The sequence below is a fragment of the Triturus cristatus genome, chromosome 3_2, assembly GCF_964204655.1.
Source record: "Triturus cristatus chromosome 3_2, aTriCri1.1, whole genome shotgun sequence".
Lineage (NCBI taxonomy): Eukaryota > Metazoa > Chordata > Amphibia > Caudata > Salamandridae > Triturus > Triturus cristatus.
Genome location: NC_140584.1, coordinates 1196995076 through 1197019021, shown reverse-complemented (window position 1 = coordinate 1197019021; position 23946 = coordinate 1196995076). Strand labels below are relative to the sequence as shown.

Below are 23946 nucleotides of genomic sequence, written 5' to 3'. Positions count from 1 at the left end.
GTAGAGTCGGCGGTGGAGTCAGATTCACACCCCCTGGTTGCACACACTCATCTACAGCAGGTGCATTGACCTGTGCTGACAGGGATCGCGCCACGAACCCTATAGCGCTGCGAAGCCCCAGGATGTCATGGCACCGGCAGACGCGACTTCTGCATTCCTGTCATATCAGTTCGACGAGCTCGCCATACACTCCCGGCGCGTCTCTGACCCGAGGTGTGGACTGTTTGTTGGGGGTCACTGCCCGTCGCTGGGGCCCGAGGCGTGTTTGGGGTTTCCATGGCCCAAGGACGCCGCCATGTTGCCCTTCCTCCCCGCCTCCTTTGTTCCTCCGCTGCGCCCTCCCCCAGCCCATCCCTCCCCATTCTGCTCTGTTGGAAGCTCTCACATCTCCATGACGACAGCAGCGGGAAGTCCCCAGTATCCACTGACCCCCGTATCCAACAACACAGGCACCTGACCTCTGGGCGCTATAAAAGGGGAGGCGGCCAGAGGAAGCTCAGATCACCGCCAGCCATCACCGAGCCCTTACCCATCGGACAGAAGGCTTCGCCGGGGACCAGGAGACAAGATGGTGAGTACAGGGGGACCCCCTCCTATAGCGAGCTGCCGCCCTCCTGCCCTCTCTATAGAGCCCTAACCTAAAGACAGCCCCCCCAGGATCCCTTTATGGCGAGCCGCCGCCCTCTCTATTGGGGCCATCACCCAAAGACAGGGGATTCACTGGGGACCAGGAGAGAAGATGGTGAGTACAGGGGGACCCCCCTCCTATAGCGAGATGCCGCCCTCCTGCCCTCTCTACAGGAGCCCTAACAAAAAGACAGCCCCCCCCCAGGACCCCTTTATGGCGAGCAGCCGCCCTCTTTATAGGGTCCATCACCCAAAGACTCAGGGGGATTCACTGGGGACCAGGAGACAAAATGGTGAGTACGGGGGACCCCTCCCCCTAACACCCCGCTAGAGCGAGCTGCCGCCATCCTGCCCTATAGGACCCCTCACCCAAAGACATGGGACCATTGAGAAGATGGTGAGTACAAGGGGGACCCCTAGCACCCCTCTATAGCGAGCTGCCGCCCTCTCTATAGGATCCCTAACCCAAACACAGCCTCGAACCCCCCAGAACCCCTTTATGGAGAGCTGCCGCCCTCCTGCCCTCTCTATAGGGACAGAGGACCAAGAGACAAGATGGCGAGTACCGAGGACCCCCCCCCCCCCCACACACACACACCAGCCCCCCTCTATAGCCAGCAGGTGCCCTCTCTAGGAGACCTCACCCCAAAGACAGGGGGCTGGGCAGCACAGCGGAACCCCTCCCCCCGCACCCCTAAATAGAGAGAAGCCCCCTCCCGCCCCTGCACGAGCTGAGCACAAAGAGAGAGGGCTTCACCCGGGATGAGATAACAAGATGGCGAGTTGGGGTGGGGGGACCATGCTCCCCTCTGTAGTAAGCCGCCACCTGCACCTCTCTATATGAGCCCTCACCCAAATACAGCCCCCCACCCGCCAGAACCCCTCTATAGAGAGCAGCCGCCCCGCCACTGCACCCCTCGATGTGAGCAGCCCCCCCCCCTTGAACCTCCCTATATGAACCGCAACCGGATCCTCACACAAAGAGAGAGGGCTTCACCGCAGACCCGGAGACACGCTGGGGGTCCTGTGGCACAGATGCTCGGCTCCCCACCCTCGGCGCCCCTCTACCGCGCAGGCCCCCTGCACCTCTCTATGTGCGCCCTCTCCCAAGGACAGAGGGCTTTACGGGGGGCAAGCGTTGTGCACTGAAGCCCCCGCCCGGCGCTATGGAAGAGCGAGATGCCGAATACCAGGGCGGGGCAATCCTGATCCCACCCCAGGCCTCTTTCACCCCCGCCTTCGCTCTTGCAGGTTATTATTTTACCCCGCTTTCTCCTTTTATGAGTTTTACACCCCCCCTCCCCCTTTTTCTCTCTGGATCAAAGGCCGTTGAGTTGAAATACGCGCCGGTCCCTAAATTGAGTACCGATTAGGCGCGGCCTGCACCTCCCCGAGCGCCCCCTAACTCATCCTCGCCGCTGCACCTCGCCCATCGCCCCTCCTGCATCTCGCCCATCAATCAGCCCCCTGTACATCAGTCCGGCCCAGCTTCAGCACCACTCCGAGACCGCTGACGTCACCTCTCCAGTTCATCCGAGCTCATCGTCCCTCCTCTGCACTTATCACTCCTCATGTACCTCGCCCATCACCCCTCCCAGTACCTCGCCCATCACCAAACATCAGCACCATCCTCATATCCCGACGTCATGGCCCCCTCCTGCACCTCGCCCATCAATCAGCCCCTTTAAATAGGTCATGCCAGCTTCAGCACCACTCTGAGACCGCTGACATCACCTCTCCCGTACACCCGAGCTCCTCGCATCATATTACCCTCCTCCAGTACCTCGCCCATCACCAAACTTCAGCACATCTCCTGCGCCCCCGAGCCCATCGCCCCCTCCTGCACGGAGCCCATCACCAAACTTCAGCATCATCATGTTATCCACGACGTGATCACCTCTCCTCTGCACCTCCGAGCCCACCCCCTACACCTCCGAGCCCATCTCTCCCTCCTGCACCCCCGAGCCCATCGTCCCCTCCTGCACGGAGCCCATTGCCCCCCTCCTGCACCTCCGAGCCCATCCCTCCCCCTCCTGCACCTCCGAGCCCATCTCTCCCACACCTCCGAGCCCATCTCCCCCTCCTGCACCCCTGGGCCCATCCCTCCCCCTCCTGCACCCCTGGGCCCATCGCTCACCTCCGGCACCCCTGGGCCCATCACTTCCTCCTGCACATCCGAGCCCATCGCTCCCCTCCTGCACCTCCGAGCCCATCGCTCCCCTCCTGCACCTCCGAGCCCATCACCTCTTCCTGCACCTCCGAGCCCATCGCACCTTCCTGCACCTCCGCGCCCATTGCCCCCCTCCTGCACCTCCGAGCCCATCCTTCCCCCTCCTACACCTCCGAGCCCATTGCCCCCCTCCTGCAATTCCGAGCCCATCCCTCCCCTTCCTACACCTCCGAGCCCATCTCTCCCTCCTGCATCTCCGAGCCCATTGCCTCCCTCCTGCACCTCTGAGCCCATCGCTCACCTCCTGCACCTCCGAGCCCATCGCACCCCTCCGAGCCCATCGCTCCCCCTCCTGCACCTCCGAGCCCATCGCTCCCCCTCCGAGCCCATCGCTCCCACTCCTGCACCTCTGAGCCCATCTCCCCACTCTTGCACCTCTGAGCCCATCGCTCACCTCCTGCACCTCCGAGCCCATCGTGCCCCTCCGAGCCCATCGCTCCCCCTCCTGCACCTCTGAGCCCATCGCTCACCTCCTGCACCTCCGAGCCCATCGTGCCCCTCTGAGCCCATCGCTCCCCCTCCTGCCCATCTCCCCACTCCTGCACCTCTGAGCCCATCGCTCCTGCTCCGGCACCCCAGAGCCCACTGTCCCCTCCTGCACCTCCAAACCCATCGCCCCCCCTCTTGCACCTCCAAGCCTATCACCTCTTCTGTACCTCGCCTGTCACCCCTCCTTCACTTCCGAGCCCATCGCACCCCATCCTGCACCTGTGAGCCCATGCCCCCCCTGCACCACGAGCCTATAGCTCCTCCTGTACCTCACCTATCACCCCTCCCAGTACCTTGCCCATCGCCCCCTACTGCACCTCCAAGTCTGCTAGCCTCCTGCACCTCAGAGCCCATCCCCTTCATGCACCTCCGAGACCGCTCCCCCTCCTGCACCTCCGAGCCCGCTCCCCCTCCTGCACCTCCAAGCCCATCGCACCCTCCTGCACCTCCAAGCCCAGCGCACCCTCCTGCACCTCCAAGCCCAGCGCACCCTCCTGCACCTCCTAGCTCATCGCACCCTCCTGCACCTCCTAGCTCATCGCTCCCTCTTGCACCTCTGGGCCCATCGCTCCCCTCCTGCACCTCTGGGCCCAACGCTCTCCTCCTGCACCTCTGGGCCCAACGCCCCCCTCCTGCACCTCTGGACCCATCGCCCCCTCCTGCACCTGTGGGCCCAGCGCTCACCTCCTGCACCTGTGGGCCCAGCGCTCACCTCCTGCACCTGTGGGCCCAGCGCTCACCTCCTGCACCTGTGGGCCCAGCGCTCACCTCCTGCACCTGTGGGCCCAGCGCTCACCTCCTGCACCTGTGGGCCCGTCGCTCACCTCCTGCACTTCTGGGCCCATCGCTCACCTCCTGCATCTCTGGGCCCATCGCTTCCCTCCTGCACCTCTGGACCCATCGCTTACCTCCTGCACCCCGGGGGCCATCGCTCCCCTCCTGCACATCCGAGCCCATCGCTCCCCTCCTGCACATCCGAGCCCATCGCTCCCCTCCGAGCCCATCGCTCCCCCCCTGCACCTCTGAGCCCATCACCTCTGAGCCTGCTCCCCCTCCTGCACCTGTGGGCCCAACGCTCCCCTCCTGCACCTGTGGGCCCAACGCTCCCCTCCTGCACCTCTGGGCCCATCGCTCACCTCCTGCACTTCTGGGCCCATCGCTCACCACCTGCACTTCTGGGCCCATCGCTTCCCTCCTGCACCTCTGGGCCCATCGCTCACCTCCTGCACCCCAGGGCCAATCGCTCCCCTCCTGCACATCCGAGCCCATCGCTCCCCTCCTGCACATCCGAGCCCATAGCCCCCCTCCGAGCCCATCGCTCCCCTCCTGCACCTCCGAGCCCATCACCTCTTCCTGCACCTCCGAGCCCATCTCTCCCTCCCGCACCTCCGAGCCCATTGCCCACTCCTGCACCTCTGAGCCTGCTCCCCCTCCTGCATGTCCGAGCCTGCTCCCCCTCCTGCACGTCCGATCCCCCTTCTGCACCTCTGAGCCCATCTCTCCCCTCCTGCACCTCCGAGTCCATCGCACCCTCTGAGCCCATCGCTCCCTCCTACACCTCCGAGCCCATCGCTCCCTCCTGCACCTCCGAGCCCATCGCCCCCTCCTGTACTGAGCCCGTCGCTCCCTCCTGCACCTCCGAGCCCATTGCCCCCTCTGGCACCTCCAAGCCCATCGCCCCCTCTGGCACCTCCGAGCCCATTGCACCCTCCTGCTCCTCCTAGCCCATTGCCCCCCTCCAGGGGCGGCTGGTGGAATTTGAAACTGGTGAGGCATATGCAGAACGAATCAACGTACGCGAGCGCAGCGAGCTTGCCCAATGGCAATCATGGGGATGCGGGGGCATTCTCCCCCCGCAATTAAAAAAAAAATTGCCATCTTTTTGGTGCGATTTTCAGCACCGTTTCTGTGATAAATAGACTAAAAATGCAGTTTTCTAGGCATTAATAAAAGAAAACTCATACATTATTTGAGAGAATTTCTGGGTTGCCAAGCAAGTCTGACTTCTGAAGAGGGCTAGGGTACTAGGGTACTAAGCAAGACTGCTTTGGCTCTACCCTTTCCAATAGAAAACACTAGTTAGCGATGTGAACAAGTACAATGGACAAATCTGGGGTCTACTGTAGGGAGAGCCCCTCTCCTGAGAAAGAAATTTAAAAAAGGTTGCAAATGGTGCATTTGAAAGCAAATGAATGCAGCGATAAAGCAAGGCTTCTTAAGCAGTGGGAACGTATAGTCTTGAAATATTAAACACATTAAAAACTGCCCCAGACCACTAAAGTAGAGCAGCACGCACCATGATAACAAACCCCCCATCTCCCACAATCACCCATCCACAAGTTTACAATTTTGTACCTCCCCCACCCTTCTCTGACAATCTGCCTTAACACCCCCAAAAACATTCGCAACTAAACTTGTAATTTTTTTAAACACTGAAAATGTGCATTACTGACCTAAGCAGCGGATCAGCAGACTGGCCTTTTCCCTTGTGACCACAGTAACGGACTAAACCAAAAGCACCCAGGGTAGAGGGGTGGGAGGAGAAGGAAGTTGAGAAGATTGAAAGTTTGGGATTTCAGTATTTCATAGTGCTGCTAATTAGGGGCGTGTGTGGTGCATGTAGAGGGTAGCTTGTGGCATTTAATGTCAGACGTTTTCCGTTTTGTGGCTTTGTGTGAAAATAACAATAACTGTTCTGCAGCTTCTTACTTGAAAGCTAATGAGCTGTCCCATATAGAAGGTGTGTCTGCACCTTTAAGACCACTGTGACTGGCCAAAAACAACACCCTCTGCCTCCTTCTAAAGAAGTGTATAAATCGCAGGAGTATGGCTTACGTCTGTCATTCGCTGCGTTACAAAGACGCGACAAAAGCAGAAGGCGCTACATAAAAACAATAGTTGGTTAACAGCGAACCTACCAGGCAGGCCACACAAAGCTTCAATGAGAGGGGCCCTATCTTCACAACTTAACTGAGACTGCCTCTGCTTCACATCGAGCAAAAATAAGACATGTGGCCTCTTCACATGCAAGAGCTAGTAATTAATTTCAGCACCAGGTTACACATTTCTTTCATGATGGGTAAACAATGCCTCTGACGAGTGCTGCTCTCCGCCAGAAACAGCACCGAAATTACACCCAAATGCTGAAGAATGTTTTAAGCAAGATTCATGACCATAAGCACTGAGAATGAAGTACAACTGTCCAAATACAAGCGCGCGGGGCGCATCTATCTGCAAGCAGCGCTTAAGCGGCTTTCCATCCGTCTGAAGCCAGGGCGCGGTAACACAATATCTGCAGCTCCCAGTCCCTTCTCCAACAGTCGCGGCTCACAATACGTGCAGGGGGACGAGCAAGGGTGGGGTGCCGGGGGGGTTAAAAATAAAGTTTAATTAAACAAAAAAACGTGAAAACATGACTGCCGGGTCCGCGCCGCCTCTGCTGTGTGTTCCTGTGCCGGGGCCCGCCGCCGCGTTGGCGCCTTCGTCATGAGTGGCTGGTACACCGTGGCAACTCTCTCAGCCAATCCAGACGCTCCTCCAGCAGCACCAGGATTGGCTAGGGCGTGGACTGTCCCCGCCCATAGGAGAGCGGGGGCTGCGGCCACTGGCCAGTAGCAGTCCTCGCCTTCGCTCGCTCTCATAATGCAGGGCATTGCAGGCTATAGTACGCACGTTCGGGCTGGTCACAAAAATGACCATCCCAAACCTGAACACTCTTTTTGGGGCCCCCCCATTCCAGCCGGAGGCGGCATTTGGAGACTTTCAATCAACACCCGAGGGCCCTTGCCGTGCGCTTCTGCACCGCATGGAGGGGTCACGGGTGCCACCGATTCACGATTCAGAGTGGTGTTCAGCTGTGTGTGGTGTTGAGGGGTGGCACACATAGGGTATTCCTGATTCTTGAGTTGTTCAGGTGTGTGCAATGCTGTGGCGGTGCACAGAGTGGGGTGCCAGTGTTTCTTCAGCTGTTCACTGATTCTGGGGTTCAGATGTGTGTGGAATTGCTATGGAGTGTTGTTCATGAGTGTGCGGTGCTGTGGAGGTGGTACAGAGTGGGGTGCCATGATTCTTGGGTGCTGTGGATGTGGTACAGAGTGGGGTGCCATGAATCTTGAGTGCTGTGGAGGTGGTGCAGAATGGGGTGCCAGTTATTTTTGAGTGCTGTGGGGTGGTACAGAGTGGGGTGCCTTGATTCTTGGTTGCTTTGGGGTGGTACAAATTGGGGTGCCAGTGATTCCTAAGTGCTGTGGGGGTGGTACAGAGTGGGGTGTCTTGATTCTTGAGTGCTGTGGGAGGGGGGTGGTACAGAGTGGGGTGTCTTGATTCTTGGGTGCTGTGGGGGGGTGGTACAGAGTGGGGTGCCTTGATTCTTGAGTGCTGTGGGGGTGGTACAGAGTGGGGTGCCTTGATTCTTGGGTGCTGTGGGGGTGGTACAGAGTGGGGTGCCTTAATTCCTGGGTGCTGTGATGTGGTACAGAGTGGGGTGCCATGATTCTTGAGTGCTGTGGGAGGTGGTACAGAGTGGGGTGCCATGATTCTTGAGTGCTGTTGGGGTGGTACAGAGTGGGGTGCCATGATTCTTGAGTGCTGTGGGGGTGGTACAGAGTGGGGTGCCATGATTCTTGAGTGCTGTGGATGTGGTACAGGGTGGGGTGCCATGATTCTTGAGTGCTGTGTTGGGTGGTACAGAGTGGGGTACCATGATTCCTGAGTGCGGTGGATGTGGTACAGAGTGGGGTGCCATGATTCTTGAGTGCTGTGGGAGGTGGTACAGAGTGGGGTGCCATGAGTCTTGAGTGCTGTGGGGGGTGGTACAGAGTGGGGTGCCTTGATTCTTGGGTGCTGTGGGGGTAGTATAGAGTGGGGTGCTTTGATTCTAGGGTGCTGTGGAAGCGGTACAGAGTGGGGTGCCCGTTATTGCGTGGTACAGTGTGGGGTGCCCATTATTGGGTGGTACAGAGTGGAGTGCCATGATTCTTGAGTGCTGTGGAGGTGGGGTGGTACAGAGTGGGTTGCCATGATTCTTGGGTGCTGTGGAGGTGGCACAGAGTGGTGTATCCCTTTTTCTTCAGTTATACGGTCTGTGGTGCTGTGGCGGTGGTAGTGAGTGGGGTGCCATGATTCTTGGGTGCTGTGGATGTGGTTCAGAGGGGGGTGCCATGATTCTTGAGTTGTTCAGCTGTGTGTAGTGGTATCGACGTGCCACAGCCGTACTAGGGCAGAAGTAAGGAGCAGATCAGTCTCACCTTGAGGGTGCAGGGGAGGGGCACTACTGTACCAGGGAGGACGTAAGGGGCACAGTAGCCCTATCTAGGGGTGCAGGGGAGGGGCAGTGTAGCTATACATGGGGAAGATGGGTGGAAACTGGTCATGTTCGCACTATATAAAACTTTATAAATAAATATATTTGCTGCATCAGATGTGAGATGGGGGCCAGCAGACAAGCATGGGTGGTGGCGAGACCGAGCAGGTTAGGGATCACAGCTTTGCCCAAGAGAGGCGTAAGGCAGCCGGCAGCCTGCAGTGCCCATTAACTGCGCAGTAGGCTTTCCTAGCTTACGAAAAGGGTGTGCTCACCCCATGGGCCTCTTGTCTTCAATTTTCTACCATGGCCTCTTTTTTCCTCCACAGCGTGAGTGTATTTCAGTCCACGTCGGCCAGGCTGGAGTCCAGATTGGCAATGCCTGCTGGGAGCTGTACTGCCTGGAGCATGGCATCCAGCCGGATGGACAGATGCCCAGCGACAAGACCATCGGGGGCGGCGACGACTCCTTCAACACCTTCTTCAGCGAGACGGGGGCCGGGAAGCACGTGCCCCGGGCTGTCTTTGTGGACCTAGAGCCCACGGTCATTGGTGAGTCTCGGGGTGGGCCAGTGGTCATCTCACGGTGCTCAGGGTGTCCATGGGTGAGGTATAAAGCTCAGGGTGTGTCAAGGTCAGCTCAGGGTGTCCATGGGTGAGGTATGGAGCCCACAGTGATCAGTGAGTCACAGGGTATGGCAGTGGTTATATGACTACTCTTGGGCGAGGTATGGAGCCCACCATGATCGGTGAGTACAGGGTGTCAGTGGTCACCTCACTGTGCCCAGGGTGTTCATGGGTGAGGTATGGGGCCCACAGTAATCAGTGAGTACAGAGTGTGGCAGTGGTCAGCTTAGAATGCTAATGGGTGAGGTATGGGGCCCACGGTGATCAGTGAGTAACAAAGTTATAGGCATGATCAGCGTCTCCAGCATTCTTTCCCTTGCCTCCATCCCTCATCAGGGGTCTGTGCCACGGGCGTGGCTTCTCCTGGCCCCCTACTTATGTCTCAACTGAAGGTCTGAGGTATGGGGAGGGCATGTCCTCTCCAGATGTACACCCACCTCAGGTCTGTGTAATGACAACACTTTCTCCTGGTCCCCACTACCTGTAATGGGCCGAATGTCTTCTGATACCCGGCTCATGTCTGACCTGGCCATGGCTTCTCAAGGTCTGAACCCCCTGCTCAGAGGTCTGTGGAGGACATGTCTTCTCCTGATCGTCACCCTGCTGAGGTGGGTTGACTGGTCATACTTTCTCCTGCACCCTCCCCCCATTTGGTCAGGGGTCAATGAGCAGGGCATGGCTTCTCCTGACACCCTGCTCCTGTCTAACCAGGCCATGTCTTCTCCTGATCGTCACCCTGCTGAGGTTGGTTGACTGGTCGTGCTGTCTCCAGGTCCCCATGACTTAGCGTTGAGTAGTCCCCATCCTCTGCTCGGAGGAAGATGAATCTCATTGGGAGACGGTCAGTATCTGGGTTTGAGCAAGAGTTCTTTGTGACTTGGCAGAACCTGCCAAACAATTTAATGGTGTTTTTCAGTCTTTAGGGTTTATGTGGACGCAGATTACATCGCTGTCCATCTTACGCTGGTAGAGGGCCATCCTTTCATGTTTTTGATTCTCCTTACCAGAGGTTGTCCTTGCAAAGCCGGGCATTCCCACAAGACCCTTGCATTCTAAACACCTGTCCAACTACCATGCTCATGGCATCATCTGCGTAAGACGAGAGCTGCTTTCCAACCAACCACCCAGGTCCCTTGCATTGTCCAATGCTCCTTCATACTGCTTGTCTGCTGGTTCCCTCTTTGACTGGGAATCCTTACTCACAAATCTCCATCTCCCTCAGAACCAACTAACATTACCTGATTCTTGCGTTTTCTTCTCCATTGCTGCTCCCTTGACATTCGTGTTGTTGCAGCCCCCGGGTCTCTGGTCCCTACTACTCTTGAGTTATGCTATGTGTTGTCATTGGTTTACAATTACCGTACTCTATGGATCCGATAACGGGTTGCATAGACTTCTTAACTCAAGGTCTACTGTAAACTCAAACAAATCTGAACATTATTTTTGCAGATGAGGTCCGGACGGGCACGTACCGTCAGCTCTTCCACCCCGAGCAGCTCATCACCGGCAAGGAAGATGCAGCCAACAACTACGCCCGTGGGCACTACACCATCGGCAAGGAGGTCATCGACTTGGTGCTGGACCGGATTCGGAAACTGGTACGTACTCTTTATCACGTTGTTTGTATCAAAGAAATCAGACCGACCAGTCAGGCCTCTCCTGGCACTTACCCAATGGAGATATCAGGCTCTTGGGAGGAGGCCCTGGGCCTGACAGGTCTGCCAGATCCATGGCCCCTGGCTAGAGTGAGATGAGAAGTGACCACCATTACAGGGTCAGCGTGCTAGCTCTTTTTGCAACCAGGGGAATAAAAGCCCATTCTGACTCGACCGTGCAGCGTGTTGCGAGTCATACTTGTAACTATACTGAAGTAGCTTTAATCTCTGCCACAGCGAGTGTTAACTGCACCACCACACCCTCCATGTCTACTCATGGGAACAGTTACATGCACTCCAGAACAAGTGCTGTGACTTACCCCCCACTGGACATTTCAGCAGCGTTTGATGCTGTTAACCACCTGGTACTATAGCAGAGGCCGAAGACCGTCGGAATTAAGGGGACGGCTCGAACAGAGGTTCGAACAGATGTTGTGCTGGGGTAACCTTACATCAGAGGCGTTTTTCGCTCCTGTGAGGAGTTCTTCAAGGCTCAGCACTGTCACCGATCCTGTTCAACATCTACGTTACTCCTCTGGCTAAGCTGATCAAGGCGCGCGGCTTCTCATTGGTCGTTTGCGTCGACGGCGCTCAGATAGTCATATCTATATTCTCAAGTGCAGAAATAGTGGCTGGGAGTTTTCACAACTGTCTGAAGCACATCATCGGGTGGATGAATCTGAATTATCTTACATTGAACACAAATAAAACGGGGGTGATGGAGTTTGGAAAGGGACTATCACTCTGGAATCACTTGTGGCGGCCGGCTGAGGCAGGGCGGTGCCCTGACCCCACTGAAAAGGTCAGGAACTTAGGAGTCCTGCTTGCAGGTCAGATCAATCTCTTGACGTCCTCGTGCTTCTTCCTCCTAAAGATCCTGCACAAAATTCTTCCGTTCATTCCCCAAGAACTCAGAAAAACTGTAGTAGTCGCCTTAATTCTTTCTTGAATTGATTACTGCAGCGCTCTTTTTCTTGGCATTGACAAACGCCAACTACTAAAACTTCATTCTTTGCAGAACGCCGCAGCGCGGGTGCCGTTCACATCCCGTAATTCCATCCTATCTTCAATAGTGTTAAGAACCTTTATTGGCTTCAGGTCCAGCAAATAATTGAACTCAAGGCTCTGTGTCTGGTGCATTAAGCAGTACATGGGGGGCGGGGGGGACCTCTGGACTTCCAGAAACCTTTCCCATGGCACGTCCCGCGGCGGGACCTAAGATCAGCCAACAAAGGACCGGTTCGAGTGCCACAAATTCGAAGGGCTAGATGGGGGTGGGGGGAGAAGTCTCTCCCTTTGGACAGCCAAGCTCTGGAATTTGCTGCCGGTCATAACTAGGTTACAACCAAATAGTCTCCTGTTCAGTGAAAATGTAATACTTCCCTCTCTGGAGAAGTTACTCGTTACACGTCATATTTTAGCGCCAAGACGCCTCGGCATTTGCGTGCGGTATAAATGCTTTACTTGCTAATTCCAAGAGTAGGCAGGGCAAACAGGTTCTGCTTGTGAATGGTCGGTAGGGCTGTGACCGTCACAGTGTCATTGAGTGACAAGGTTTCAAAGCTGACCAGGCCACCTCTGGAGTAAGGTTCTTGGAGACATTCGTTATATTATGTTCTGAGAATCCCCACCCAATTCTTCATGCAGAGAGTAGGCCAGTACACACGTGAGTGGGATCGCCCTTTTGTGAGTCAGTGGCCAGAGGCAGGCATGTTAGGGTGGTCTGTGACCAATGTCTGTAGTCATTACGTCTGCAACTCCAGGTTTTTGCTTTTAGACGTCTCTTCTGCAGGAGGCAATCAATATCTGCTATTGCTTTTGGAATCCACATGTCACGGATATTTGGGGCGTACAATGGTCTTCAGGGGGGCCCTAGCTTAAAGGGGACCCCTGAAAGTGAACATGGTGTGACAAAGTAAAACATTAGGAACAGTGACAGACGTCTCCAGCCTTCCTTGGTCCAAAAGAAGTCTTTGTACAGAGTACATTCTGCCATGCGTCGCACGAGGCCAATGACAGGCGCCAACGACATGGTCAAAGATTGGACACTGAAGGCCTTCCTCCATCCACGGCGCATAAGGAGAGAATCCTGCTGGACATTTTTAAAACCCATCAGTGTGACAAGTGTGTTATCTGGTGCAGTGTTCTTTAGAATGCTCTGGCCTCTTGGTTGGCATCTGGGCGAACTAGTCCAGTCCCCTGATGGCTAACTAGATTTTCCTCCATTTGTACACATCTGGTCTATGGTGGCAGAATTGACTGCTCAACAGCTGAAGCAGAACCAGTGCCTCTGTACCTGAAACTGTTCTCACACACTTCCTCCCTCCACATAGAAAAGCCATATATTGGCAGCCAGCTGGCTTTAGGATGACAGTATAGGGGTACATTCATGTATTCTTAGTATAGCACACGGCTCATTCCGGAATTCAAAATTCAAATTTATTTATTTATTTGATTTAGTTCTCTACTTTGAACAACAAATAAGATGATAAAACAACAAAATTACATTTATAATTTAGCAAAATTATGAACACTTATCCTAATACAAATTAAAAAAAGTTTTAAAAAATGTAAACAGATTGTAGCATACAAATTCATCGGGAGGTGATTTAAGAATGGAAATCAAACTCTGTACACTTGTAGAGTTACATTTTGTTTGAATTGGTTCTAAAAATCGCTTTCTGGCGATGACTACTATGGAGTTAGGGCAAACAAACAAACTATGCATCAGATCTTGAACTCACTCCGGAAGGAGTATCCCAGCGCTGGCGCTCCAGACATGGGCAGGAGTGTTCAGAACATCCATGTTTTTAACATCTTCTTAAAGTCCTGGTAATTGGGGCAGGTACAAATATGAAGGGGCAGTCTGTTCCAATAATAAGAGGTCAATTATTGAAAGGGCCTGCCGCCGAATCTGGCTGAGGGGATGCAAGGGGTCTGCAGAAGAGCTTTATTAGAAGATCGTAACTGTCTCGGAGGCTTGTAATGGCCGAGTCTTGGATAAAGGACAGGTAGGGATTCATAAAATGCCTTGTCGTCAGATGGATTCATAAAATGCCTTGTGCAGCAGACGGCACCGCTTGAAGACTATGCTTTTTCTGCAGCCAATGCAATTTCTTCAATATCGGGGCAGAGGAAGACCATGCCGGAAGGTTGCAGATTAACCGTGCAGCTGTATTCTGCACAGATTGCAGCTTAGCCAGCAAGGGGTCATTTGCAGATACCAGTAAAGCATTCCCGTAATCCAGGCGACTGACTACGAGAGCCTGGACGAGGGTTTTCCTGACGGCGGAAGGAAGTCAGGGAAAAGCTTTCTTTAAGAGCCTTCGCAGCATGGAGCACTTTTACACAAAAAAAACATTTGTTTGTCAACTTGACAAAAAGATGCTTTTGTGGAAGCGCCCCATACATCACTTTCACTTTTATGGCGGCTACGCCCTATTCTTAAGACGTGGCTCGTCTTAAGAAAGGGGCGTGGCTGACATAAACCTGAAATCGCGGCATGGGGTGCTTTGACAAAAATTTCATTTGCAATGCAATAGGTCTCGCATTTGCGAGAGTCTAAGCTATTGGCATTGTCATTTACAATGCCAGTAGCTCAAACTCTCGTAAATGCGAGACCTATTGCATTGCAAATGCTTGTTTTTCGCAGCCCTCTTCTGATGGCCACATGACCGTGTTCAGGAACACTCTGTTTTCGAAGCCTGTTTTTCACTCTATGCCTGCTCGCCATGTTTCTTCATTCACCACTTTTTTAATCACCTCTCACATTTCTTGCTTGGTTTATTAGTCTCCCTCTAATATCCTGTACTCTTGAGCTCTCCCTTTCCTGAGTGCTGGCTCGCACTCGGTCAGGCAGGCACTCTACAGCATCCTCAACCTTACTCTGCCTTTTTCGATTGCCAATTATTTTCTTTGAGCCTTGCATTATCAAGGAACTCCTAATGTTTTATCTGTAAACATGCCTGGTACTGAGAAGGCTTCTCAGGTATCGGACTCTTAACATTACAAGAATCCTGTTGCACCAACCTGCTCCTTCCAGGGGGTTTGGCCTCCATTGGTTTTTATCTCTATGAGAACCATGCTGGTCTTGCTGATCTGTGGATGTGCGTTTGCCACATTATAAGTAGTGTTAATTTGCCATGATATTAACTTCTCCCTCTTCTCACTCCCACAGGCTGACCAGTGCACTGGACTCCAGGGTTTCCTCATCTTCCACAGCTTCGGCGGCGGCACTGGCTCTGGCTTCACCTCCTTGCTGATGGAACGTCTGTCTGTTGACTACGGCAAGAAGTCCAAGCTGGAGTTCTCCATCTACCCAGCTCCGCAGATCTCCACTGCTGTGGTTGAACCCTACAATGCCATCCTGACCACTCACACCACCCTGGAGCATTCAGACTGCGCCTTCATGGTGGACAACGAAGCCATCTATGACATCTGCCGCAGGAACCTGGACATTGAGCGTCCGACCTACACCAACCTCAACCGCTTGATAGGCCAGATTGTGTCCTCCATCACAGCCTCCCTTCGGTTCGATGGTGCCCTCAATGTTGATCTCACTGAGTTCCAGACCAACTTGGTGCCATATCCCCGTATCCACTTCCCCCTGGCCACCTATGCCCCAGTGATCTCTGCAGAGAAAGCCTACCACGAGCAGCTTTCAGTCTCCGAGATCACCAATGCTTGCTTTGAGCCGGCAAACCAGATGGTGAAATGTGACCCACGCCACGGTAAGTACATGGCTTGCTGCCTGTTATACCGTGGCGACGTGGTGCCCAAAGATGTAAATGCTGCAATCGCAACCATCAAGACCAAACGTACCATCCAGTTTGTGGACTGGTGCCCAACTGGTTTTAAAGTTGGTATTAACTACCAACCTCCCACTGTGGTGCCCGGAGGAGATCTGGCCAAGGTGCAGCGTGCCGTGTGCATGTTGAGCAACACCACAGCCATCGCTGAGGCATGGGCTCGCTTGGACCACAAGTTTGACCTGATGTATGCGAAGCGCGCCTTTGTCCACTGGTATGTGGGTGAGGGGATGGAGGAAGGAGAGTTCTCAGAGGCGCGGGAGGACATGGCCGCCCTCGAGAAGGATTATGAAGAGGTGGGAACAGACAGTGTGGAAGGAGAGGGAGAGGAAGAAGAGGGTGAGGAGTATTAAGCTAACATGAACTGTTCTCACAGATAAATTTGCACTGAACAGAAATGTTTTATTAACTTAAATAGAGCTATTTTGTCGAATAAAATAACTCATTAAAGTTTTTGAGTCAAGTGTTCTCATTGTAAATCTTGTCCGTTGAGACCACTGAATTGAAATCACGATTGACTACTATTTTAAAATTGTATACTTTTTTTACCAATGACATATGAAGTTTGCATTTTGAACCACGATTGTCTCTAAATGAAAATGCAGTAGAGCAGGTGTAGTCCTGTGCAGATACAACAAATGCGAGACATCTGAAAGATCTTTTTCAACAGAGAAATGTTGGAAATGACAGTCCTTCGAGAGCATCTTGTAGGATGTATACCTTTCAAGCCACCAGTAAACATGAACCTCCCCTCTGCTCTTCTCCTGGTGCAGGACCTGGGCATCTAAAGTGTGGTGTCTCCAGTGGGTTTTGTTATGGGACCCCCATCCTTGTGTCGGTGAACCTCAGTATGACGAAAAGCAGGGCCCCTGGGGAGTTGGGCATTATATGGGACTCTCGGTAGCAAAGGACCTAATTGGGGGGCAGCTGAGCAGGATGTAGGTTTGTGGTGCAGCTAGGTTGTTATGGGTCCTAGTGCAAGCAAAGTATCTAGACCCCCTCACTAGGGTGCCATCTCGGTCTGTCAGCTGCCCAACCCGCCTCACCTCCAGTCTGCCATATCAAAACTCATAACTATTCTTACACAAGCGCTATTGTATTTCCACTTCCTGCACTGAATCTCTGCAAGAGCCGTAACCCTAAAAAGTATTACCAAAGCCAGCAGGTTTGGCTCTTGTAAAGTGCATGCACATAAAGACATAACATGCAGGGACCTCACATTGCTACACCTCAAATAGGCCCATCCCTCATGCTGCACTTACACCGACCTACGCCTCACGATGTACTCACACAGGCACAACTTTCAACCTGTAGATCAGTTATAGGATTAATATTTTCTTTTGTGCACTCACTAAAGAAAATGTTAATCCTGCATTCACACTGGAACCCCCCCTCACAGTGCACTCAGGAAACATGGTGGCCGTCCGGCACTCATACCAGCCCACTGCTCAAACACAGGTACACCGCTCACTAGGAAGGAGCAGAGTTTGGACAGATGGTTGCACAGGAGACACAGGCTGAGCATCTGGTGCAATGGCCCACTGGTGCAATTCAAGGCTGTGGAGATGAGCTGCACTGAAGTTCGAATGTCCACTATGGTTATCTAATCTCCCATAAGCCACACTTGAACCAGCACTGCAGGCGAGGAGTCTGATCTCTGGACGTTTGCGGCAAGAGTCTCACTTGCCTTCTTTAAAACAAGGTGGTGGTTTTCTTTGCAGCACAAGCATATGCTGAAGGAAACAAACAATACTTATGCCAACTAAATGTGAAGAGGATTCACCTCGATATGAAACAGAAAGCTCGGCACTGGTCTGCCATCTCATACCGTTTCAAGATGGTGTCATGGTTTTGAAGCTTGCAGCAGTGATGCCTGGCACTCTGCATAAGAACGCTGTGGTCCAGTGGCGGCGGCACTACTGGCACTCTAATTACTATCTGAGTCTGCATTTGCAGGTGAGCTGCTGGGGGTTGAAATAAAGGAAATACCTCTTGAGGTCAGACTGTTCCAGGCAAGCAAAAGGCTGTCACTCAGACTGACTGACGCCCTAAGGACCAGCGGTTGTTTCCTAGGCAGGCCCACTGCCCAGTTGTATGTCTGCTGCTCTGAAGGGCTGGACTAATATCAGAATGACACTCTGGCTGATTAATAACTGAAGTGGACTTAACTGAAGCCAATTCTCTCCAAGCATGATTATGCATTTTTGAGAACATGAGGCTGGTGCGACATTTAAAGCGCTCTTGGCCAGACTTAAAGCACACACAGAGAGAGTGCAGATGTGCAGGGGGTTCTTGGTTCACACTCATAAGACACAACACTGATCAAGAGCATTACATCTTTATCTGAAAGACATGGAACAAGTGTGGCACTGCAATGCAAGCCACGGCGGGCCTGCTTCAAAGCCCTGGATGAAGTGTGGCACTGGAGGGTCAGTGCAAGCTACCTTCGAAGGCCTGGAACAAGTGCGATCCTGAAGGCCCACTGCAAGCTTCCTTCAAAGACATGGAACAAGTGTGGCACTGCAATGCAAGCCAGGGCGGGCCTGCTTCAAAGCCCTGGATGAAGTGTGGCACTGGAGGGTCAGTGCAAGCTTCCTTCAAAGGCCTGGAACAAGTGCGATCCTGAAGGGCCACTGCAAGCTTCCTTCAAAGCCCTGGAATAAGTGTGGCACTGGAGGGTCAGTGCAAGCGTCCTTCAAAGACACAGAACAAGTGTAGCACCGGAGGGCCAGAATTTAATGCCTCCCTTAGACTGAACGAAGAAACAGCATTTCAGACTTGGTACCAGTGCAAGGAACAGCTCTGGGGTGTATGAGTGCAAGCTTGACTCAGACGCATATCAAGATTTACACACAGAAAAGAGGTGGAGCTTTTATGATATATGTAAGGACTCAAACCTGGAGGCGTGAACCTTAGATTGTGCAGCTTTGACGATAGGTGTGAGGACTTAGAAACTGGGCGGAAGCTATCGATTGTGCAGCTACCACGTTAGGTGTTGGGACGCGGAACCGGTGGCGTGAGATCATCTGTACAGCTTCCATGATGGGTGTAAGCCAGCTGGTGATCCGGGTTTGTTGGGTGACATTTTATCTGGCATGGGGTGCTTCTGGTTACTTGAGCTGGTGGGCTCGAGTGGGACTGTACGTTGTTACTTGGTATCCCTGAGAAGATGTCCCACAAAGCCCCACAGAGTGTTTGAGAGGGACCCACAGCATATAAAACAGGTTGAAGTGTTGGTACATTCTGAGATACTTCTGTAATCCTCAAACTGACTGGTACCACCAATGCACTGCTCGTCGAATCATCTTAGGGAGTGGCTGCGAATCAAGGGCTTATTGTTCCCTGGAGTGTTTGTGTCAAATGCTTTCGACAGCCATTGGCTGCGTTTGGATTTGCAGTGGCCAGGTAGCCACCTGTCTATGAAGTGGACTTTGAAGTGGTCCAGATGGCTGACAGTGTCCAGTGTGAGACATGTCTTTGGAGCTGTGGTATTTCGTTAGCAAGTAGAAGTGAGCAGTGTTAGGTAAAAACCTCAACTATAAACTTGGACATTAGGGGGATTCTTTAGAAGCACCTTGCGCCGCCGGTGAGTCACTTTTTATGATGCTCCAGCAGCGCATAGAGCAGACCCATATCTACGATGCCATGCAAAGCCACTTTGCGTGGCTTTTCATGACATCGTAGATATGGTGTAAGGCAACACAGAGCAAGTTGCTGCTTTGCCTCACGCTGCGTCGTGGAGGCGTTCCACAGGTGTTGTGGTGGGTGTTTCCATGCAACACCCATGGGTTGTGATGCATTCCCAGATTTACAAGGATCTGTAAACCTGAGCATGTGTCAAAACTGTACGCTTCTCCAGGGCAGGCGTAATGAGGAGAAATATGTTTATTTCTCACAAGTTTTTTCCATTTTCTATGTGTGGGTCTTCTGGCTGCTTGGGTCGAGACCATTCAGAGTTCCTGATGGCTTTTAAAGCCCACTCTAGACATTGGGATATTTTTCACAGATGGTGTTTCCAGCATTAGCTCTTGGCTTCTTCCTGTCCTTTTTCTACGGTCTTGCAATTTTTGGTGAAAGGCCATCAATTTAATCTTTGCTCTTAAATCTCACTGGTTCTCTATCAACGCTTTTAGAGAACTTTCTGAACCTCAAGGTGAAATTGAGGCGTTGATTAACAGATTCTTGAGGAGCTTCTCTATTTTGAGGCGTCTCTAAGTTCTCTTCTACTCTGGATCTGCCCACTGCTCTCAGGTCTTTACAAAACACCTCCTTTCAAACCTTTAGAAAAGGTTGGTTTGAACTTCCTGTCCTAAAAAGATCTTTTTCTGGTGGCTATCACTTCTGCACAAAGGATTGGGGAACTTTCTGCTTTACTCTGTTGGTAGCTTTTGAGGATGGTGTTTTTCTCAGTCTGTGTCCTTTTTGTCTACCTAAGATCAACACTTCCTTTCCCATTTCCCAAGAGGTGATTCTCTCTTCCTTCTTTCCTCTCCTTCACTCTTTGGATGTTAAACATGCTCTCTCCATTCATCTAAACAGTTCTCAATCATTCAGGAAGACAGATCAACTTTTTGAGACTTTTGGACAAGAAGGTCAAGGCAGGAACGCCACTGGAGCCCCGTTAAGTAGGTGGCTGAAGGATACTATAATGCAGGCCCAGCAGGACCCTTCTGGGGGTGCCCCAATTCAGGGGTGTGGCTGCCTCCTGGGCAGAGTTCAGGGGAGCTTCTCTTTCAGAGATTTGTAGAGAAGCCACATGCTCTTCAGAGTCTACATTTGTGAGACATTACAGACTTTAGAAGGTTCTGGACTGTAAGAAAAAGTGTGGTGTCAGGGCTTTAAGTTCAGTTTTGGAGTGAATTACTTTGCTTAAGCACTATTATTGTCACAGATCCATTGTGCATTGAATTGTTGGGTGTGCATACTCTGAGGTGTAGTGTGTTGTTCTTAAAGGCTTGTAATTTGGGAAATCTAATGATGGAATGACTGGGATGAGGATAGGGACGCAGAGGTAATGCCCCGATTACTTACCGGTAACCTTCATTACTCTTAGTTCTACTGGTCCTCGTCACAATCATTACCATCCCTGCCACCCTTCCTTTGAGCCTTTGATTTTGCTTGGATATTTCAGGGGGATTCTGGGTAAGCAATGCCACCCAGGAGGGTGGGTGGGGCTTACTATAATTCTCCAGTGTTTTTCTGTTCGGAGGTCAGAGTCACCCTCATGATGTCATAACTGTGACGAGAACGAGTAGGACTGAGAGTAATTAAGATTATCGGTAAGAAATCTGGCAACTTTCATTAACTGTATGTTTCTGGTTGCAGAGAGGTTTGGCTCACTGTTTGGAGTCCTTGCACTTTGTAATTTTCTCCTCTTCCCCCAGATTCCGTTTACCATGCAGCTCCATGACTTGCTCATTGTGCTTAACCACAAGCTGAATCTATCCTATGGTTGTGAGACGCGGTGTGTTACACCCTGCTTCCACAACAGTAGATTCTGTCCTTTGATGTTGAGATGCAGTGTGTTACACCCTGCTTCCACAAGAGCTGATTCCAGTCTTTGGTGGTGAGACGTGGTGTGTTCCACCCTGCTTCTACAAGAGCTAATTCGATCCTTTGGTGATAAGATGCAGTGTCACACCCTGCTTCCACAACAGTGGATTCCATCCTTTGGTGTTGAGATGCAGTGTGTTACACCCTGCTTCCACAAGAGCTGATTCCAGTCTTTGGTGGTGAGACGCAGTGTGTTGCACCCTGCTTCCACAAGAGCTGATTCTATTAATAGGTGGTGACATGCGATGTGTTACACCCTGCTTCCACAAGAGCTAATTCCAGTCTTTGGTGGTGAGACGCGATGTGTTCCACCCTGCTTCCACAAGAGCTGATTCCATCCATTTGGTGGTGAGATGCTGTGTGTTACACCCTGCTTCCAAAAGAGCTGGTTCCATCCATTTGGTGGTGAGATGCTGTCTGTTACACCCTGCTTCCATAAGAGCAGGGTCCAGTCTTTGGTGGTGAGACGCGGTGTGTTCCACCCTGCTTCCACAAGAGCTGATTCCAGTCTTTTGTGGTGAGACGTGGTGTGTTACACCCTGCTTCCACAAGAGCTGATTCTATTAATAGGTGGTGAGATGCGATGTGTTACACCCTGCTTCCCCAAGAGCTAATTCCAGTCTTTGGTGGTGAGACGCGGTGTGTTCCACCCTGCTTCCACAAGAGCTGATTCCATCCTTTGGTGATGAGATGCAGTGTGTCACACCCTGCTTCCATAAGAGCTGGCTCCACCCATTTGGTGGTGAGATACTGTGTGTTACACCCTGCTTCCACAAGAGCTGATTCCAGTCTTTGGTGGTGAGACGCGGTGTGTTACACCTTGCTTCCACAAGAGCTGATTCTATTATTATGTGGTGAGATGCGATGTGTTACACACTTCTTCCACAAGAGCTGGGTCCAGTCTTTGGTGGTGAGATATGGTGTGTTCCACCCTGCTTCCACAAGAGCTGATTCCAGTCTTTGGTGGTGAGACGCGGTGTGTTACACCCTGCTTCCACAAGAGCGGATTCTATTAATAGGTGGTGATATGCGATGTGTTACACTCTGCTGCCACAAGAGCTGATTCCAGTCTTTGGTGGTGAGACACGGTGTGTTCCACCCTGCTTCCACAAGAGCTGATTCGATCCTTTGGTGGTGAGACACAGTGTGTTACACCCTGCTTCCATAAGAGCTGGTTCCATCCATTTGGTGGTGAGATGCTGTGTGTTACACCCTGCTTCCACAAGAGCTGGTTCCAGTCTTTGGTGGTGAGATGCGGTGTGTTGCACCCTGCTTCCACAAGAGCTGATTCCAGTCTTTGGTGGTGAGACGCAGTGTGTTACACCCTGCTTCCACAAGAGCTGATTCTATTAATAGGTGGTGAGATGCGATGTGTTACACCCTGCTTCCACAAGAGCTAATTCCAGTCTTTGGTGGTGAGATGCGGTGTGTTCCACCCTACTTCCACAAGAGCTGATTCCATCCTTTGGTGATGAGATGCAGTGTGTCACACCCTGCTTTTATAAGAGCTGGTTCCATCCTTTGGTGGCGAGACACAGTGTGTTACACCCTGCTTCCATAAGAGCTGGTTCCATCCATTTGGTGGTGATTTGCTGTGTGTTACACCCTGCTCCCACAAGAGCTGATTCCAGTCTTTGGTGGTGAGATGCGGTGTGTTATACCCTGCTTCCACGAGAGCTGATTCCAAATAATAGGTGGTGAGATGCGATGTGTTACACCCTGGTTCCACAAGAACTGGGTCCAGTCTTTGGTGGTGAGACGCGGTGTGTTCCACCCTGCTTCCACAAGAGCTGATTCCAGTCTTTGGTGGTGAGACGTGGTGTGTTCCACCCTGCTTCCACAAGAGCTGATTCCATCCTTTTGTGATGAGATGCAGTGTGTCACACCCTGCTTTTATAAGAGCTGGTTCCATCCTTTGGTGATGAGATGCAATGTGTCACACCCTGCTTCCATAAGAGCTGGTTCCATCCATTTGGTGGTGAGATACTGTGTTTTACACCCTGCTCCACAAAAGCTGTTTCCAGTCTTTGGTGGTGAGACGTGGTGTGTTACACCCTGCTTCCACAAGAGCTGATTCTATTAATAGGTGGTGAGTTGCGATGTGTTACACCCTGCTTCCACAAGAGCTGGGTCCAGTCTTTGGTGGTGAGACACGGTGTGTTCCACCCTGCTTCCACAAGAGCTGATTCCATCCATAGGTGGTGAGACACGGTGTGTTACACCCTGCTTACACAAGAGCTGAATCCATCCATTGGTGGTGAGATGAGGTGTGTTACAACCTGCTTCCACAAGAGCTGATTCCATCAATTGAAGGTGAGATGCGGTGTGTTACACCCTGCTTCCACAAGAGCAGGGTCCAGTGTTTGGTGATTTGATGCAGTGTGTTACACCCTGCTTCCACAAGAGCTGATTTCATCCTTTGGTTGTGAGACACAGTATGTTACACCCTGCTTCCATAAGAGCTGGTTCCATCCATTGGTGGTGAGATGCTGTGTGTTACACCCTGCCTCCACAAGAGCGGATTACAGTCTTTGGTGGGGAGGCGCAGTGTGTTACACCCTGCTTCCACAAGAGCTGATTCTATCAATAGGTGGCGAGATGCGATGTGTTACTCCCTGCTTCCACAAGAGCTGGGTCTAGTCTTTGCTGGTGAGA

The 23946-nt window shown here is 52.4% G+C and overlaps 1 protein-coding gene across 1 annotated transcript; it reads left to right on the top strand.

Annotated features, from left to right (window-relative positions):
• Positions 1-414: 414 nt before the first annotated feature.
• On the top strand, positions 415-16188 carry LOC146859428 (tubulin alpha-1D chain). The gene is made up of 4 exons (XM_085650125.1): positions 415-571; positions 8978-9200; positions 10725-10873; positions 15108-16188. The coding sequence occupies exons 1-4, from the start codon at positions 569-571 to the stop codon at positions 16089-16091; spliced, it is 1359 nt and encodes a 452-aa protein (XP_085506251.1). The 5' UTR covers positions 415-568; the 3' UTR covers positions 16092-16188.
• Positions 16189-23946: the final 7758 nt, after the last annotated feature.

Coding starts and splice junctions, on each gene's coding strand:
- LOC146859428 (XM_085650125.1), top strand. Junction 9,201..10,724: donor CCTAGAGCCCACGGTCATTG/GTGAGTCTCGGG, acceptor TTATTTTTGCAG/ATGAGGTCCGGACGGGCACG. Junction 10,874..15,107: donor TGGACCGGATTCGGAAACTG/GTACGTACTCTT, acceptor TCACTCCCACAG/GCTGACCAGTGCACTGGACT.